The sequence below is a fragment of the Caretta caretta genome, chromosome 8, assembly GCF_965140235.1.
Source record: "Caretta caretta isolate rCarCar2 chromosome 8, rCarCar1.hap1, whole genome shotgun sequence".
Lineage (NCBI taxonomy): Eukaryota > Metazoa > Chordata > Testudines > Cheloniidae > Caretta > Caretta caretta.
Window position 1 is genome coordinate 96,046,650 of NC_134213.1, and position 19,987 is coordinate 96,066,636.

At 45.5% G+C, this 19,987-nt stretch overlaps 1 protein-coding gene across 5 annotated transcripts; it reads right to left on the reverse strand.

Annotated features, from left to right (window-relative positions):
* Nucleotides 1–46: 46 nt before the first annotated feature.
* Nucleotides 47–16,971, reverse strand: TMEM61 (transmembrane protein 61). 5 transcript variants are annotated; one of them, XM_048861872.2, is made up of 3 exons: nucleotides 16,643–16,971; nucleotides 10,911–11,324; nucleotides 47–2,380 (listed from the first exon to the last, which is right to left on the reverse strand). In XM_048861872.2, the coding sequence occupies exons 2-3, from the start codon at nucleotides 11,258–11,260 to the stop codon at nucleotides 2,095–2,097; spliced, it is 636 nt and encodes a 211-aa protein (XP_048717829.1). In that variant the 5' UTR covers nucleotides 11,261–11,324; nucleotides 16,643–16,971; the 3' UTR covers nucleotides 47–2,094. The 5 variants fall into 5 exon arrangements, with proteins under 5 accessions (XP_048717829.1, XP_048717830.1, XP_074987929.1 ...); XM_048861873.2 differs by having other exon boundaries at nucleotides 16,639–16,971; XM_075131828.1 differs by having other exon boundaries at nucleotides 10,911–11,275; nucleotides 16,605–16,971.
* Between the last annotated feature and the right edge of the window lie 3,016 nt (nucleotides 16,972–19,987).

Sequence of the window (19,987 nt, forward strand, 5' to 3'; positions counted from 1 at the left end):
TGGGGTCATTTGTCGGGAGGGGAGAACAAACAGGAAACAGCTGAGATATGAATAAATGTCCTTTATAAGCAATTATTTGGTCACAGTTTTGGAAAATTAATTGTAAGCACAGTATATACTTTATTTTTGCTTTAATATTTTTATGGGGGGAAGATTGTCCATTAACTTCAGTTTGCAACAACAAACAACAAAAGAACCAAGCAAAAATTCCTTAAAAAACAAAAAAAATCCAACCCCTCCCAGCCCAAGAAATAGGAGGAGACAAGCCCCTCCCCGCCCCATAAAGGAGAAATAAATCAACTAGAAAATAGAGACCCCACAACCCCAGCACACACACAAAAGCAATGACTACACACTACTCTTTTTCATCGCCTCATGTCTCTAGAGAGTCTATATCGGCATACGCACACAGAATCATAAAGGTTCCATCAGGATCCTGGCAATTCCCACACACAGGGAATGCCTAAAACTTTGCAACAATTTTGACAGGAGACTTTAATTTTGCAACTACAAATTCTTTTACACAATTCCAGTCTGAATGTGAAGCATTTACTGTAAGCTCTGGGGAGAGGTTCACTCCTGTGGACTCAGTGGCAGACTTTCCACTAAAGAGGCAATGCTCCAAAGGCTTGGGGACAGATTCTTAGCTGGTGTAATCCGCGTAGTTCCTCTGTGGCCATGGCACTCTGTGAATTTACACTGTCTGAGGATCTAGCTTAGTCTCACTCTAAAATGGTCATACATTTTGATTCCCTGAAGCTGCTTGATTGCTTCCCGCCCATTAATGCTTTGATATGTGTCACCATGGTGATTTTATAGGCTTGCTTTCTCCCACTGCCTTATGTGTGATTTCCCACGACAGCGAGAACTCTGCACTTCCTATATTTGTGTCCGTGTGTATGGCGAATGACAGTCATAAAGTACACTGGCTAGTCATCATTGCCATCCATAAAAGTGACAACCTCTCCCCTATTCTCCTGCAATTGCCAGAAGTGTGCCCCACAGCTGCTTCTGGAGCTCATGGGTTTTCCATGAGACAGCAGCAAAGGGATTGACTTTGCGGGACAGCAGGCTGAATACAAGCCACTCAGATTATAAAGCTCTGCCCTCGACTCATGAGCTAATTAGTATCAAGGATTCCCCACAAGATGTTATTTGGGAGAGTTTGTCTTGCATTGCTCGCAGAACAGGGAAGCTGGGTTTTTTTTCCTCCTGGGCGAACAATCTATTGAAGTAAGCACATTTTTGCCATATATATACACACTATACTGGCTGGATTTTCAGAGGTGCTGAGCACTTCAGCTCATGACCAATGGTTGGGTAAAGCTTAAGTCCCAGCGTTCTTATCTACTAGAACAACCTCGGAGCCGAATGACTTAGGGAAATGTTGTCAAAAGTACATTCAGCACCTAGGAGCCAAGGCCAAGCTTTTCAAAAGAAACTGGTGATTTGGGATGTCTCAAGTTTGTGGTGCTCAACTTGAGGCTCCTTAAGAGCCTGTTTTTCAGAGGCGAGTTGCTCAGCACCGTCTGAAAATCAAACCCCTTTAAAGGATCTTATGCTGGACACCCAAAAATCACCACTGAAAATCTTAGCTGGTGTCACTGAGTGGCAAGGCAGCTTAGCCTGCTTAGTGACTAAATCATTTCTTAAGATGGCACTTAGGCACCTAAGTTACCAGGCTTTTATAAAAATGTTACCTTAAGATGCTAGTCTTGGCTGGATCTCTCTTGTAAAGATTTCCCCATGCATTTCAACAGGCATCCTAGATTCTCAAAAATATTTTCTTCTCTGTCCTGCTACCTGTCAAATATTTGCAATCATCAGAAATTGTATTAAAAATATGAAAGCTTGAAAACATTCTGATTATCCACACAACTCAGAAAATGGCAGCATTGAGATTATCTGGATTTACTGTAATTATTCTGGATTTACTCCTAGAAAAGACAGAAAAGCCATTTTGATCTGAATAGCTGATTTATGTTTCCCCTCTCACTTCATGATCATTACTTTAGAGAAGGAAAGGACAGGCTCCAAAGCAAACAGACGAGGCAGCAATCTATAGAGTCCAACGCATTGTATGTGGTTCATAGATCACACGCCATGTACACTGAGGTCTTCGTAGCTGGGCGGTGGTGTAGCGCTGGGCTCACCCTGTGACTCTGTTTCCCTCCTGGATGGCATGGTCCTGAGCAGTACACTGTCTGAGGAGCTGCGTCTGCGGCAACCTGGCCACGTATCATCCTCATCTAAGTCTCCATACTGAGGGGGTGTAGTCTCCTCCTTCCCACCATGAGGTGGTATATAACCGAGGGTACTTTGAGCAGGCCTGCAGTTCAGGGCTTCTTCATAGGTGGGGATAGCATTGGCATCCCAGGCACTGAAACAAAAAGCAAAGCAAACCTGCATCAAGCTAAACCAAATCAAACGCATCAGATTATAAAATAGGATTTATAATGAAGTACATGGACCAGGTAAAAGTAGCTATCGCATTAGCTAGCAGTTGCTCCAAAACTCAAGAGAGGTTTGAATTTGACCAGGTTACGCTTTCTTTAACAGGGGGTGGGGGGAACCTACCACTACCAATTGCATAAGAATAGTCACAATTATTAAACCAGAGGTCCTTAGACTGTGGTCCCAAAGTGAGCCTGCAGGGGACTTGGTGGTGGTGTACAGAGTGCTTGGTGGACACAAAAGTTGCAGAAATGCTCAGCATCTAACAACTTCTACTGTGCCCCTGGTGCTGGTGGCTTCTCCTCCATTCCAGATGCTAAGCATTGTGTTAAAGTGTGGCTACATATTACTTCCTAATGTAAGCAATTGTTATTATCATCACATGGAAGTCAAGGGAGCTGTTTCAAGAGAAATTTTCTTCATGAAAGCGTGGTCCACTTTAATGAAAGACGTTTGAGAAACCCCATCATAAGTGTCTGAAGGCACACAGTGCTGAAGGCAATTTTGGTCCATTGCCACTCTGCACCATGTGGTGGTGTTTATAACAGTGTGTCGAAAAGTGAGAAACTGTTAATACTCTACAGCATCGACAAGTTGTGCGTTTGGGCATCCCAAAATATGGGCCTCTCCTGATCTGACATGATCGTGCAGCTGATTTTCAGGAGACCTGGAGAGATGCTACAGCTTCAAGCTTCCTTCCCACCCTCTCCTTCAAATTGCTCTTTAGCGTTTACTTCTGCTGGGATGTCTAGAGGGATTCAGCCAGCCAGTGATGCCTAGATTCTGTTGCAGTTGGGGCTAGCTGACTTTATTTATGTCTTTAAAAAAATCTTCACGTAGTTTAGAACCAAAGACCCCAGTGACGAACCAAGATCTTTTTGTGCTAACTTGCCAAGGACAGTACAAACATGCTGCTAGGTTGCATTCCTGCCTGATCAGGTATAGTTTGAAACAAGAGGCAAGAAGGGAGTGTGGCAAATGAAAGCAGGGAAAATGGAGGAAAGGGAGGATGAGGGTTCCAAAAGCAGTCATGGGTATGGAAGTTATTGCAGGAGAGACTGGGGCTGTCCAAGTGCCTTTCAGATCCTGTCTGGGGTCTCTGGGTGCTGCCACAAGCCAAATACATATTATATTATTATTATTTATTAGGTATTAATAATGTCCACTGTTAATCATTAACTAATCAGCAGTGCGGAGAACCTGGGAAAAACACAATGTTTGTGCCTTTCAATTTTGTTTTGCTGAGTAAACATAGGCTGTGTACAGGTAAAACATTTGCACAACCTTTGATCTTCTCACTTCCCCTTTCCTTGAAGGGAAGATTATTTTTCAAAGCGGGTGGGAAATGTGTGTAAGGCCATGACCACAAACCTCTCAGTTAAACCTGTAAAAAAAAGGGCCTGGCTTGAGACTTGAGGTTTGTATTGCAGTGTTAGGACATAGTGACACACATATACACACACGCTCCAGAGAAACCCTGTGGGATCTCATGAAAACATCACGCCATGATTCTTCCTTAGTCTGTAGACTATTGTACCTAAGGGAGCCAAAAACTTGGGACTGAATGCCAGAACAAGGTGGGCATGTGTCACCACAGGAGACTTTCATCATTAGAATGGAACACAATGAAGTTTACATGTGAGGTGTTTACCTGAATTATCCACAGACCAGGCAGCACCCAGACAGCCGCTGTGCAAGCTGTCCCACACTGCCCTGCCAACGGGTCTCAGTCCTGCCCTAGCACGAACACTGTTAGAGTTGCCGTCTGTTACAGGAGTGCTCTATAAATGGGAACGTCTGCATATAGGTAAATAGTTAGTAGATAAGGTGGTAGTAGATGATGCTCAAGAATTCTGTTTGTGCAGCCCCAAGCACGATAGGGTCCTGGTCCATGACGAGGGCTCCTAGGCGCTATGATAATATAAATAATAGTAACATCCAGCATTGTTCCTGGGGTTTGTAGGACCAATACATTTCTTCTTGCTGTGCACGGCAAGGGGCTTCTTGTGTGCAGCTCTTTACATGGAGCTCTTCACACCCACACACCAGTCAACAGGCTTCTCAGGCTCTCAGCAGGGCTAATACAGTTGCAAGCCAGAATTTGCCCAATTAGCTTATGGTGAGAAACTGGCCTTTTTAAACAAACAAGTTTTGTAAGTCAACAAGTTGCCCCAGGCCGGCTGTGGGACGTTCAATAGAAGCTGGGTGGGAAAATTCCAAGAACACATTTGTTCACTGGAATTTGCTGATCTGTGGAAAACAAAACATTTCACAGAGACATTCACTTCTGATGAAGGCAGGGTTTTGACTGAAACCTGCCTGGCTCCTGCCTGCTCGCCCACCCAGCTCCTCAGCAGCCCACCTGCCAGACAGGCGCAAAAATGGGGAGCCCAGAGCTCCCCAGGTCTATGTCTCCAGGGCAGCCTATCTGCCAGGTGGCCTTAGAGCAGGGGACCCTAGGTCTTCCAGGGCCTGCAGCTCTGGGGTAGACACCAAGCAGACTGCCCTGGAGTTGGGGATCCGTTCCCTTTGTGGAGAATTTTGGTTTCATTCGGATTTGGAATGAAACCACCAATTTAAAAATATCACAATCCTCCATGAAACAGAATGACCTTTCTCTGCCCTGCTCTGTTCAAAGGTTTCCAAGTGCAAAAGCCAACACAGCTGCTGGGGTGGAAGGAGCTCGTTCACAACGGCAAAGCTTTCTTTGCTGAACTGTGTGTTTGTGGTGAACCCATAGTACTGGGCTAATCACCACCAGGTCATGGGGGTAGTACAGGAGAAGGGCCAAAATTAGTGGGCCAGACCTCAGCTGGTGTGCATCAGTGTAGTTCCACTGAAGCCAAAGGAACTACACTGATTGGAACCAGCTGAGGCTCTGGCCCTGGATTTTAAAAAGCTTCCCAAAAAGCCTCTGGATGATCAGGAGCCTGTACTTTGTGTCCCAAGAGAGAATTTTTACAGTAAGTGCTTATGTTCCTTTTAGACTTATTTTTCCCATAGCCTGATTTATAGAAGACACTTCTTCAAGCTTTTTTTCCCCTTGGTGATTTATTTTGTTTTCAAAAATATCCCTGAAGTCACTCAGAGACAGAGAGCATGAGTACAGAAGAAAAAATGGTTTTGATTCAGAACTGGGAACAAGTCCCAGAGATTCAAACTGGGTGAAGAGTACCTAGCTAAATGTGCATTTTGGGGTGCTGGGGAGTCTGCCCCAAAGCCCATCAAAATCAGTGGGAATCTTTCCACTGACCTTAATGGACTTTGGATCAGGTCTTTTGTCTAACTGCATTTCCGTTCTACTTAGCAGTTAGTTGTGATGATTTTCTCCTGTGTGTGTGTTGGTTTTTTTTACCCTGTGTCCAATACAACTTGTTTCTATTTAAGATGACTGAGATTAGTTGTATGGACGGCAAGGTCAATGAAAACCGCTGCCACATGCTGTGGTGAGATGCCCACTATTATTCCTAAAACAGCATCTTGAAATATCCTTCTGCATATGGTGCTGCAAGAAAGGTGGCTAAGATCAGCACGTACATGGGCAGAGCCAGCTGGCCTGAAGGACGCTAGGTTTGATTACGTCACGAGCAAGGCCCAGCAATTCCTATTGTATTGAAATCTATCTGCCGCCCCGACCGGGAAAACCGAGAAGTCTGCTGCTTGCCAGGAGCTAGGATTCGCGATGTGACGGAGAGACTGCCGAGACTCATCAAGCCCTCGGATCACTACCCCTTCCTGCTTCTCCACGTGGGCACCAATGATATTGCCAAGAAGGACCTTGAGCAGATCACTGCAGACTACGTGGCTCTGGGAAGAAGGATAAAGGAGTTTGAGGCACAAGTGGTCTTCTCGTCCACCCTCCCCGTGGAAGGAAAAGGCCTGGGTAGAGACCGTCGAATCATGGAAGTCAACGAATGGCTATGCAGGTGGTGTCGGAGAGAAGGCTTTGGATTCTTTGACCCATGGGACTGTGTTCCAAGAAGGAGGAGTGCTAGGCAGAGACGGGCTCCACCTAACGAAGAGAGGGAAGAGCATCTTTGCGAGCAGGCTGGCTAACCTAGTGAGGAGGGCTTTAAACTAGGTTCACCGGGGAAGGAGACCAAAGCCCTGAGGTAAGTGGGGAAGTGGAATACCGGGAGGAAGCACGAGCAGGAGCGTGTGAGAGGGGAGGGCTCCTGCCTCATACTGAGAAAGAGGGGCGATCAGCGGGTTATCTCAAGTGCCTATACACAAATGCACAAAGCCTGGGAAACAAGCAGGGAGAACTGGAAGTCCTGGCAAAGTCAAGGAATTATGATGTGATTGGAATAACAGAGACTTGGTGGGATAACTCACATGACTGGAGTACTGTCATGGATGGATATAAGCTGTTCAGGAAGGACAGGCAGGGCAGAAAAGGTGGGGGAGTTGCACTGTATGTAAGAGAGCAGTATGACTGCTCAGAGCTCCGGTATGAAACTGCAGAAAAACCTGAGAGTCTCTGGATTAAGTTTAGAAGTGTGAGCACCAAGGGTGATGTCGTGGTGGGAGTGTGCTATAGACCACCAGACCAGAGGGATGAGGTGGACGAGGCTTTGTTCCGGCAACTCACAGAAGCTACTAGATCGAATGCCCTGGTTCTCATGGGAGACTTCAATCACCCTGATATCTGCTGGGAGAGCAATACAGCGGTGCACAGACAATCCAGGAAGTTTTTGGAAAATGTAGGGGACAATTTCCTGGTGCAAGTGCTGGAGGAACCAAGTAGGGGCAGAGCTCTTCTTGACCTGCTGCTCACAAACCGGGAAGAATTAGTAGGGGAAGCAAAAGTGGATGGGAACCTGGGAGGCAGTGACCATGGGATGGTAGAGTTCAGGATCCTGACACAAGGAGGAAAGGAAAGCAGCAGAATACGGACCCTGGACTTCAGAAAAGCAGACTTTGACTCCCTCAGGGAACTGATGGGCAAGATCCCCTGGGAGAATAACATGAGAGGGAAAGGAGTCCAGGAGAACTGGCTTTATTTTAAAGAATCCTTATTGAGGTTACAGGAACAAACAATCCCGATGTGTAGAAAGAATAGTAAATATGGCAGGCGACCAGGTTGGCTTAACAGTGAAATCCTTGCTGATCTTAAACACAAAAGAAGCTTACAAGAAGTGGAAGATTGGACAAATGACCAGGGATGAGTATAAAAATATTGCTCGGGCATGCAGGAGTGAAATCAGGAAGGCCAAATCACATCTGGAGTTGCAGCTAGCAAGAGATGTTAAGAGTAACAAGAAGGGTTTCTTTAGGTATGTTGGCAACAAGAAGAAAGTCAAGGAAAGTGTGGGCCCCTTACTGAATGAGGGATGTACTCAATACTTTTTTTGCCTCTGTCTTCACAAACAAGGTCAGCTCCCAGACTACTGCACTGGGCAGCACAGCATGGGGAGGAGGTGACCAGCCCTCTGTGGAGAAAGAAGTGGTTCGGGACTATTTAGAAAAGCTGGACGTGCACAAGTCCATGGGGCCGGATGCATTGCATCCGAGAGTGCTAAAGGAGTTGGCGGATGTGATTGCAGAGCCATTGGCCATTATCTTTGAAAACTCATGGCGATCCGGGGAAGTCCCGGACGACTGGAAAAAGGCTAATGTAGTGCCCATCTTTAAAAAAGGGAAGAAGGAGGATCCTGGGAACTACAGGCCAGTCAGCCTCACCTCAGTCCCCGGAAAAATCATGGAGCAGGTCCTCAAGGAATCAATTCTGAAGCACTTACAGGAGAGGAAAGTGATCAGGAACAGTCAGCATGGATTCACCAAGGGCAAGTCATGCCTGACTAATCTAATTGCCTTCTATGACGAGATAACTGGTTCTGTGGATGAAGGGAAAGCAGTGGACGTGTTGTTCCTTGACTTTAGCAAAGCTTTTGACACTGTTTCCCACAGTATTCTTGTCAGCAAGTTAAAGAAGTATGGGCTGGATGAATGCACTATAAGGTGGGTAGAAAGTTGGCTAGATTGTCGGGCTCAACGGGTAGTGATCAATGGCTCCATATCTAGTTGGCAGCCAATATCAAGTGGAGTGCCCCAAGGGTCGGTCCTGGGGCCGGTTTTGTTCAATATCTTCATAAATGATCTGGAGGATGGTGTGGATTGCACTAAAGTGGGAGGAGAGGTAGATACGCTGGAGGGTAGGGATAGGATACAGAGGGACCTAGACAAATTAGAGGATTGGGCCAAAAGAAATCTGATGAGGTTCAACAAGGACAAGTGCAGAGTCCTGCACTTAGGACGGAAGAATCCCATGCACCGCTACAGACTAGGGACCGAGCAGCTAGGCAGCAGTTCTGCAGAAAAGGACCTAGGGGTTACAGTGGACGAGAAGCTGGATATGAGTCAACAGTGTGTCCTTGTTGCCAAGAAGGCCAATGGCATTTTGGGATGTATAAGTAGGGGCATTGCCAGCAGATCGAGGGACGTGATCGTTCCCCTCTATTCAACATTAGTGAGGCCTCATCTGGAGTACTGTGTCCAGTTTTGGGCCCCACACTACAAGAAGGATGTGGAAAAATTGGAGAGAGTCCAGCGGAGGGCAACAAAAATGATTAGGGGACTGGAACACATGACTTATGAGGAGAGGCTGAGGGAACTGGGATTGTTTAGTCCACAGAAGAGAAGAATGAGAGGGGATTTGATAGCTGCTTTCAACTACCTGAAAGGTGGTTCCAAAGAGGATGGATCTAGACTATTCTCAGTGGTAGCAGATGACAGGACAAGGAGTAATGGTCTCAAGTTGCAGTGGGGGAGGTTTAGGTTGGATATTAGGAAAAACTTTTTCACTAGGAGGGTGGTGAAACACTGGAATGAGTTACCTAGGGAGGTTGTGGAATCTCCTTCCTTAGAAGTTTTTAAGGTCAGGCTTGACAAAACCCTGGCTGGGATGATTTAGTTGGGGATTGGTCCTGCTTTGAGCAGGGGGTTGGACTAGATGACCTTCTGAGGTCCCTTCCAACCCTGATATTCTATGATTCTATGAAGGGCCACATGCTCCTGGTGGTGGTACGTGCCCGGAAATCAACATCTGCTACAGTCAGTGGTATGCTTCCAGCCCTCCCCTAAAGTTTAGGAGGGAAGAGTTGAGGTTAGGCAAAAGGAAAAGGCTCACAACTAAGCAACTGGGCAATGGACCAGACTCCCATGGGATTTGAGGGAGGCTCAGTCGCTGATTCGCACCAGCTGAGAGAGCTGTTCCTAAAGCAAAAGCCCCCAACCCAATGCAGGATGATCAGGTTGAATGTCACAAATCATTTTTTCCCAGCCCTAATATTTATGGCATCCCATAGTTTCTCAAACAGCACTGTTGAGCCACACAACACTTCCAAGCAGTTTGCAGAGCTGTACCTGTCACAATAATGGAGCGCAGGCAAGTGAAACAAGAGGCAGTTGTGCCCTGCCAGAAGGGTTCAATTGCACAGATTCTTGCAGAAGAATCTGTCTCTTGTAGTCTTCAGCTTGTTGGGTCATGACACAAAACCTGAAACCTGTCACAGAGACAATCTGTCTGGTGGTTGTTCCTTTGAGGGTAAAAAGAATCACAACCACATTTCCTGATGACACCAGCTATGAAGCAGCAGCAAACATGAGCCAAATTGCGAAGCAACCTGACAGGAACAAAGCAATTAAGACTACAGAGAATTACAGGAGTATTGATGCTAATGAGCACACAGTCCTACCCCTGTGGAGAGGAAATATACTGCAGACACAAAGTGGTCAATGGGAAATATATCTGAGCAGCAGCATCCATCACAACAAAGTGAGCTTATTTCTACCTTGTCTTGATGCAGTCCTAATATTATCTTTTAAAATAACCAAGGACTAGAGTTACCATAGGGAAAATGTGGAATTGGCATAGAGAGCTGTCTTCTTAAGGTAGTAATCTCCTAGTGGCCCACAGTAGGAAAAGGGTATGTACTAAGGTATTGCCAACCCCAAACATTGTGAGTCGGGCCCCACAAATCATGTGTTTGGCTTAAAAACCATGAGTTTGGAATTCTTTTATTTGCTCTCTGGTTTCTGAGCCTTTAGAGTTCACTCAGGTCACATTTTCAAGCTTGTCTCTGAAGCCATGAAAGCTAGAAACTTACTAAGAAAGAAAGAAAGGCTGAGAGTCTCTTGATTCCAGGAGCTGGGGCTTTCAGAGAAACAGTGAATACTTGTGATTAAAAATCCTGATAGTTGGCTACACTGGAGTAAGTAGTACTTAACTAAACCTCCCATCTCCTTTGTGAGGGAGGTTATGTTTGATCAGTGCTTTGAAAATCTAAAATCCTACATAAATACTCAGCTTTATTATATGGTAGTTTAATCATGTAAGTTACTTATTGTCCGGTCTTGGAAATCCTAAAAATCAATGAAAACTAGGGTTTAAAAGAACTCGTATTTAAAAAACATTGTTTCCCTTTTGAGAGCCGAGTAGCAGAGATTGCACTAACCTGCATGTCCTTTTATCAAGAGGTTCCACGGTGAAGTAGTGTAGGTCTCTAGAGAAGTGGTACTGATAGTGTCGAGACATCCCCCGAGCGTTTGCTTTCACCGACCACAGAAGCCCAAAGAGGAGGAGGATGCCACCGATGCCACAGCAGAAGAAGCTGACAGACCTGAGCAGTGCATTAGAGGAGGAGGAGTTCGGCACCACTTTGGCTTCTCCATGAGGCACAGCCATAGCATCGTTATTAGACGTGGGTCCCACCTCTCCATCGCTCCACCAGGCAAAACAAAGTGTTCCTGTCACCAGCAGGATAGCTCCAGTGATGGTCACTCCATAGCGGAAAGAAGCAGCCATTCTACAGCCAGAGGCCTAGATATCACACAGGTCAAAAGGAGAAGGTGACAGGGCCTAGGTCATGCTGAAATAAAGGAAAGGGACTGAGGTGATAGGGATGCTGTCATGGTTTCCAGAAGGCAGGACCTTCCAGATGGGACAGCTGTCAAGCAAGGACCACTCTGTGGCTTAGAGACTTCAGTGTCCTCTTAAATTGCTTACTATGGGCCAAACTCTCCTCTCACATAAGCAGTTCCCACCATTTCAAATGGGAGTTGAACATGTGTCTGAGGAGGGAATTTGGCCCCCTGAACCCAAGAGTAAAGATAGCTATAGCTTTGGGCCTGTGAACCCTTCAGCAACCTTGTAAATATCTTTACAGTCTTTAAAAATAAAAAGTCTAACATTCCTATCCAGGCTAGATGAAAATCCAGAATTGGTGTCTGTCAGCTCCAGAGATTTGCATATTTTTTTGTCTTTGGATTTCACTCCAGACTTCCTCCCAGCTTGGAAAAGTGCCAGATTGTTTTATGGTCAAAGCTCTTTCCAAGATGTTAGGGGAAAGGATATAAACCTAAGCTGCCATACCTTCCAAATCAGATACAATTATTACATGTTTTCTCATCTGAGTGGTGACTGTAAAACACTGGCTCAGGGACAGCAGGTATCCTGACCGAAGCACAGCTAGGGATATATCAGGCTACGCTGCACTCTTGCTCTCTGAGTTAGTTCTCCAGCTGAAAGTTAGAACACTAAGACTCGTGTATATCTACATGCATTTACCCCACTGCAATTAATTTCATTATTGTGGGTAGCTTCAATAGAATAAACTCTAAGATGCTGGCAAACCAGGAAGACATCCAAAGCAATAAATAAGCTGCCTGAGCTCGCATCCAGGAGGCTGGGTGGATCCAAGCTTGGGTGGCTAGCGCAAGCCACCACCGGTGCCACAATGTCAACACTGATATTCTTAGTACGCTAACTCCAGCGGAGCTAACCCAAGTCCGTCTACCTAGGCTGCAGTGCAGATATACCCTTGGTCTACAGCACCTGGCAATCGCAGAGTCCCTATCAAAGACTGAGTTCCAAGCTAGGATTTTAATAGGAGTCAATGAGCAACCACCTTAAAAGTCAGGGATCTGTCTGCCAGGTATAAGCTAAGCACTTTTGGAGGGCAAACAAATCATTGCTTTTCCCATGCACTCCTCAACAAGTTGGACCCCAATTCCGTAGTAAGGTGCCTTGGTTCTAATTCTCTGGCAGTTTCATTTAAATAAGAAAATATACATTTATTTTGAAATTAAATGTAATTTATTTTCTCTCTCCTGCAGTCTCAGTTTGTGATATTGCACATGTATTGATGGTGCATCTCTGCATGGTAAAAGGTATTGGGGTAAGGGGAGAAGTTTAGTAGCTAGATATGGGGTTTTGGGGATGGCTGGCATTTTGGGATTGAGGGATAAGCAAATTAGAAGGATGCTTCCGTTGAAATGCTCAGCAGCATTAACATTTATGCCATCGTTAGGGTTTAGAGTCAAAACACCTTGACATGAACAAGGAAATTCACATCACATAGAGCTATTGTTTTCTGCAGCTGCATGAAGGCATCATGGTCTCAACTAACCTTGACAGTGTGATCTGTGTAAACTTCAAAACCACCAGGGTCAGAAACAATATTATTTAGACTGAAAAGATAGCTTCTGGAGTCCAAAAGCTACGAAATTGTGGGATACAGGAAGCCCTTGCTACCTGAGTTGGAATTTTAATGGCTTTTGGCAACTGGTTCAGATTATGTCTATTTGTTAAATATGGGATTTTTCCCCTCTGTAAAATGCGACATTACCTGTGTGTGTACAGTGCCTGTCACCTGGGGCTCCAAACTTGGTTGGACCTGTACAAGGCACTGTAATACTAAATTAATAATAATAATGTATATGCTTATAGTAAAAAGAATGCGGGGGAAAGAATACAGCTGATATGCTACACAAATTGAATACAGTGGTTCAACAGCTTTCCATGAGCGGTGAGGCTGCCCTTTACTGTATTTTTGCTGCAGTGATATTCATTTAACCTCATTTTTCACGTTACAAATTAGCTTGAAGATCATCTTCAAAACTGAGTAGCCAGATGAATCCATACCACATCTGTAACCCACGAGCTGTAGTTAAGTAAAAAGCAGCAGTAAATGTCCAAAAGTTCAAGATCAGTTCAGCATTGTCAAAACTGCAGCTACTTATTAGACGAGCCAACTAATGGAAACCTGAATTACTTGGTAGTGAAAGAAATGCTATGTGATCTGATCCACATTTAATGAAGAGCGAAGATGAGAAGTAAGATTTATTAAAGTCACCAGAAGCCTGGATGACTCAGAGGACGGATAACACGATACATCTTTCAGCTTGAGGTCATGGGTTCCAATCCATCCCAGGCTGGCATTAAGCCAAAATTACCATCTGCTAACTGATTAGTGGTCATTGTAAAATGAATTAGTGTCTCATGTGTGTAAGTAGACAGGTCAACATATTGGAATTGGTACCATCGCTGGCAACCTAAGCAGAGAAAGCAGTGGATGGATTGACTGGAGAGGGAGATTGAACTTTACTATGAACGTGACCCCTCCAGTGCAGCCTGAGGGTACATAAGCAGGGTAGCATGGAGAAGTTTGCCCATGTGCTGTCCTTGAAGTGTGGTACCTCATCATGCATATATAGAGGACTCTGGTCTCCAGAGTTTGTCAGTTGAGCATTTTTTGTGAGCATTAAATTCTACTGATTTTTTTTTTCAAATGAATGAAATAATAACGAAGAAAAATGATTTTTAATGGAAATATTAGCAAAGAGCCTCACACCAAAGTCCCTGGATCTAAGTAATCCCAAATTTAGTGAAGTTCAGATGCCAATTCAAAATTCAGCCCTTTGATCCAACAGTCAAATCCATCCCACCAATGGAATTTCAGCTGGATGCAGAAATCCACCAACACATCTCAGATTGCAGGATCAGGGAGCCTTTGAACGTGAGACCCTCCTCAGTATCTCAATGAGCAATTTAACCTTCAATCAAAAGGCTTCAATACCAGAGTCCCCTTCAAAACACCACTTCCTCTCAAAAGCACTGAAGTGTTTGTTTTCTTCTCCCACTTAAGAGGCTTTTCAATTGACTTTCATAGTCTAAGACCATTTGGAAGATTTGTATATTCAGGGCTTCAATTAACATAGCTAACAAAGTATTTAAAGTTAAAGGCCTTGATCCTGCAATTGCAGCATCACCAACTGTCATGATTTTATCATGAGTCTTGTGATAGTTCGTGTTTTTTGTTAAAGCCCCAGCTCCTGGAGTCAAGTGATGACATGAAAATCTCAACTTCCATTTAACAAAAAATAAGATTTTAACCTAAGTAGTTGTGGAGAAAAGCTTGAAAACATGAGCTAAGTGCACCCCGAAGGCCCAGAAAGCAAAGAAAAGCACCTCCATATTCATTATTTCCCCAACACATGATTTGTTGGGGGCCTGGCTCAGGATTCTGCAATCAGCTTCAGATGGGTGGATTCCTGCCCCACGTACTGCCCACATTGCTCTCATGGGTAGGAGTGAAGATGCAGGGCCCTAAACAGTATAAAGATATCTTGAAGAGGAGAGGAGAGGTTTTATCTTAAATCCAGTAGATGCCTGTTCATTATTTTGTATGCAAATAACCCCGAGAACGCTCTTCAGTTCTGTCTTCCAGAATTACTGCGTGGGGGAGGTTAAGAACTGAAGGGAGTCTTGGTGCTTGTGAAGTGTGATAGATTGACAGCTCTAGAGAATAAAGTTCTCTCTTGACATAATAGGCACAGCACAGGTAGTGACAGCGCAAGCTTTCCTCACCCACCCACCCACACCCCCTGCCTGCCTCAGGCTGGATCCAAGAGGGTGATTTTTTTCAACACGACAGGTTCCTGCTCTGACATCCCACCTCTGTTCCCACCACCACCACCACACAGTTTTTTTTACTACACCCACAACAACAAAACGTGCAGCATAGGCATTTTTAAAAGGCTTCTCAAACATTTAATGTTTATCCCAATGTGCGAGCTGAAGGGGAAAGAGGACAGAGAAGCAGGGGGAAGAGGGAAAGGACTTTATCCCTCTCTGTGGCTATGGCTAAAACCATATCTACAAGAGACTACGGTTCTCCCTGGTTCACATAGTTCCAAAGGCAAAAGACATAGCTGCTCTTCAGAATGCACCAAAATGAGTCATGTCAGGTATTATCAAACAAATTCCAAGAGAAGGATGCACTGAGAGCACCCCTCCTCCCACCAAGGATGGCTAATTACTAATTTCAAATACTGTCACCAAGCCAATGAGACACTTGGATAGCTTGTTCCCCCATCCACCCACCCCATTTCCTATATTAATCCATAAAGAGAAAACCCTTTGACCTGATTCTAAACAATCCTTATGGGGGAAAACATATTTGTATGTTCCATATACAACTATTATTACTATAGATGTCTCCAACAAGATATTTAGATATTGCATCCCCCATACAGTTATGCAGATGATGATTCATAAGATCTACGGTTAGTTAGAAAAACCGTCTTATCCAGAGCCACAAGAGACAGAATGAGGCTTGAATTTCCCCCATATCAAGAGAAAGTATGACTCCACCTCCACTGCCAGTCTCTCAACTGTGCACTCTTGATGCTTTTAATGCTCACAAATACAATTACCAGGAATACAATTAAGAAAACAAAGTAGGCTGAGAAGTTGGCGTGTTTAAGAAGGTTCCATCTAGGTGAGATTTGAGAGAGAGAGAGATTTATATATATTTCAGTGCAAAACAAAATCAAAATACTGGTTGAGTTTTAACACAGCATTCAAGTAACTCTGCTAATATATTAACCTCCTACATGTGGGCTCGAGATGAGATCACATGCCCTGATGGCAGATTTGCAAGATGGAAGCACTTCTGCAATGGGATATGCAACCATGTTTTCAAAAAGCATTGCTGACGTTGTGTGCTCTGGGGGACTAAAGAAGGATGAGAAGAGTGGTGCCCAGTCCACTCAAAAATTAAGGGACATACCTGAACTTGTGGGCCATGGTCTTTTGGAAACTGGTAACATAAATGACTGGGGATAGAATTATGCAACATGGCAAGTTCTGATTAACAGAGCAGGGCACAGTGCCTACCTAACTCAGCCCATAGGGATCACAACTCTTTTTAAAAAGAGGGCACTTTATATTGACTGTTGTCAGTCAAATCTGGATGTTAAGCAACCCCACTAACAAGAGACTACATCCTATTCCCCTCTGAGTTTCTAACATCTTCGTGGTGCGAAGTCGCTAACAAGCACTGCTCCTCCCTTCCCTTACGGCATACCTAGGGCTGGGAGGCAAAGTAGGGGGGTACTCACCCACCTCACAGCCTCAGATACCCCCCCATCCGCTCAGCTGACAGAGGGCCTGGAGAGCAGCAATTGAAACTCTTCTAGCAGCAGGGGCCAGAGCACTAGACGGATCTGCTCCGGGGAATGCTAGCCTTGCGTACACAGGTCCCAGTCCGACAGTCCAAGCTCCCCAGTGCCTACAAAGAAAACTTTGGCAACAGCAGCGCCCCCCAGCGGAGAGGAGAGAGGCTCCCCCTGAGCTAGTGCAAAAAAACAAAAAATCACAAAACAAAGCACGAGCAGCTGCTGTAATCTCAGAGTCACAAGTGATGCTGCTGCACAAGATCCTTCATGCAAACTAGCAAACCCCTCCCACCCCGCCCTCTGCTTATTCCACTGACCCTCCTTTGGAAAGTCTGTTCTCATCCAGGGAGTGTGGCTACAGTGCTCCTCCTGCTGCCTAGCCAGCCACACCCCAGCCTGCAGTAGGCACCCCGCCCTCCCCCGCGGAAAGCTTGTCCTCCATACACGCTTGATCTTGCCCTGACAAGGATCAGGGCAAAACCATTCGCCCACAATCCCATTATGTGGGCAGAACGCCATGGGAACCCCATCAAATGCCCCCCCCCCCCCAAGCTACAGATGTTTCACCGAAGTCCTTGTTTCCCCCACTCAGGAAAAGCCCTGCGTGTGGCAACCCGTCTGTGCTGCCGCTCCTGCCTAGGGTTGTGTCTGCTCGGCTCGCCTTGTCAAGTGAGGCGGCAGCCTGCTTCCAAGAATTCAGTAAGGCTGGCCGGCTGCTCCGTTTTCGCTGTTGATTCACCTTCCCTTTCCCATCCTACTGGGAGCATGAGCGATAAAGTGATGCCATTACACGACAAGCTCAATTTTCATTTAAAAAAAAACAAGCAAGTCTAGCCCGTTAGGTTACAACAAAGAAGCTTGAAAACAAGAGCTCAAAAAGGAGAAAGCAAATAAAAAGAACCCGAACTGTATTGTTGTTGTTTTCTTAATCTCCTGATTTTAAGCTAATCTCATGATGTGGGGCGGGGCAGACTCACCATTTTTGAACGTTTGGAGTGGGCCACGCTGCAGGAAAGGCACTAGCTCTGAGCACAAGCCAGCACAGAAACAAACAAACAGCAGTGGGGCAGTTAGAGGCTGGGGGTAGAAGAAAGGATGATCTAGTGGTTAGGGCACATGCCCAGGCATGGGGAGAGCTGGGGTGCAGTCTGTGCTCTGCCACAACCTTACTGTGTGACCTTGAGCAAGTCACTTAGCCTCTGTGTGCCTCTGTTCCCGGTAGATGAGGGACGGGCGCGTTTCCCTGCCTCGCAGTGGTGCTGCGTCATTAAAGATTGTGATTGTGGTACTGGGGGCCACATAAGCACCGGAGATAGAGACCTGGTGTTCCCTGTTTCTGGCCTAAGTTTTCAGGCTGAATACTTTTAATTGGCAGTGGCTCGAATGACCTGTGGATCTGGATTCCAAACAAGTGTGAAGTTTGAGGGTGTTCCAGTCTAAGGTTTGGCGACTTGTCCACCTTTATTGTTCTGTTTGATATCTGGATTTATAGGCTTTTTAACAGGTGAGATTCTGTAAAATTTGACATGCATGACCAGAAATTGTCCTGTGCCACTGTATAGTGTTGCTGTGTGGTGCTTAAGAGCTGTCATGTTTCTCCCCAGAAACAGCTAAACACCTCTGTAGCTCACTTACTTCCCTGTAAGAGTGCTGCAAAACTTAACCACTGTAATAATGAATAATGAATTAACACTTTACAAGTATACAACACCTTTCACCCACAAACATCATTACAAAAGTGGTCAGTCTCCCCAATTTCCAGAGGGAAAAACGGAGGCACAGAGAGAGTAAGTGACCTGCCCACGTTCACACAGTAGCAGAGCGTAGAATAGAACCCAGTAATATTGAATCTCACTTCTAGCCACTAGTCTATGCTGCCTCCACCTAAACCTGGTACATTCATGTTTGCAAAGCAGTTTATGGCTCTCAGTAAAGGGTTCTATGTAGGTGTTAAATATCAGAATTATAAACAAACTACAAGCGTTCCAAATGGCTTTGAAATCATGATTTTTCAGTTGACGTGAGTGTTTCTTCATTCTGCGGTCTGAATTTATAGGCGTTGTCTATGTTTGAGTGTTGTCATTTCAAAACACGGTGCATCAGTAAGCAATGTATGCAATGTCACCTTCATGCATACTAGGGTGGTGCAGGAAGAGTCCTGATTTTGAAAGAGTTTGCTCCTGTGAACAATTACTTTCAAAAGGAACTAATGTGCCTTCTGGAAGGAGTCGAATTGATTACTATTGCCCATGACAAACTTCAAAAAAGAGAGAGACATTTGAAGAGTCCTCCAGAGATGTCACCCAAGTACCCTGTTTTGAAAGATGCACGTGATGAAACGTTAACGTTAAGATGTGCCACCAAAAGAGCCAAGGTATTGCTCCCAAAATTTCAAGATTTCTAAGCCCTGGTCTACACTAGGACTTTAGGTCGAATTTAGCAGCGTTAAATCGATGTAAACCTGCACCCGTCCACACGATGAAGCCCTTTAGTTCGACTTAAAGGGGTCTTAAAATCTATTTCCGTACTCCACCCCTGACAAGTGGATTAGCACTTAAATCGGCCTTGCCGGGTCAAATTTGGGGTACTGTGGACACAATTCAACGGTATTGGCCTCCAGGAGCTATCCCAGAGTGCTCCATTGTGACCGCTCTGGACAGCACTCTCAACTCAGATGCACTGGCCAGGTAGACAGGAAAAGAACTGCAAACTTTTGAATCTCGTTTCCTGTTTGGCCAGCGTGGCAAGCTGCAGGTGACCATGCAGAGCTCATCAGCAGAAGTGACCATGATGGAGTCCCAGAATCGCAAAAGAGCTCCAGCATGGACTGAACGGGAGGTACGGGATCTGATCGCTGTATGGGGAGAGGAATCCGTGCTATCAGAACTCCGTTCCAGTTTTCGAAATGCCAAAACCTTTGTCAAAATCTCCCAGGGCATGAAGGACAGAGGCCATAACAGGGATCCGAAGCAGTGCCGCGTGAAACTTAAGGAGCTGAGGCAAGCCTACCAGAAAACCAGAGGGGCGAACGGCCGCTCCGGGTCAGAGCCCCAAACATGCCGCTTCTATGATGAGCTGCATGCCATTTTAGGGGGTTCAGCCACCACTACCCCAGCTGTGTTGTTTGACTCCTTCAATGGAGATGGAGGCAACACGGAAGCAGGTTTTGGGGACGAAGAAGATGATGATGATGAGGTTGTAGATAGCTCACAGCAAGCAAGCGGAGAAACCGGTTTTCCCGACAGCCAGGAACTGTTTCTCACCCTGGACCTGAAGCCAGTACCCCCCGAAC

What these genes read in the sequence shown, in the direction of transcription:
- TMEM61 (XM_048861872.2), bottom strand. Translation starts at nt 11,260, where the DNA reads ATGGCTGCTTCTTTCCGCTATGGAGTGACCATCACTGGAGCTATCCTG. An exon ending in CTTGATAAAAGGACATGCAG is followed by an intron (nt 2,381 to 10,910) that starts GTTAGTGCAATC and finishes TTTTTGTTTCAG; the next exon opens with TGCCTGGGATGCCAATGCTA.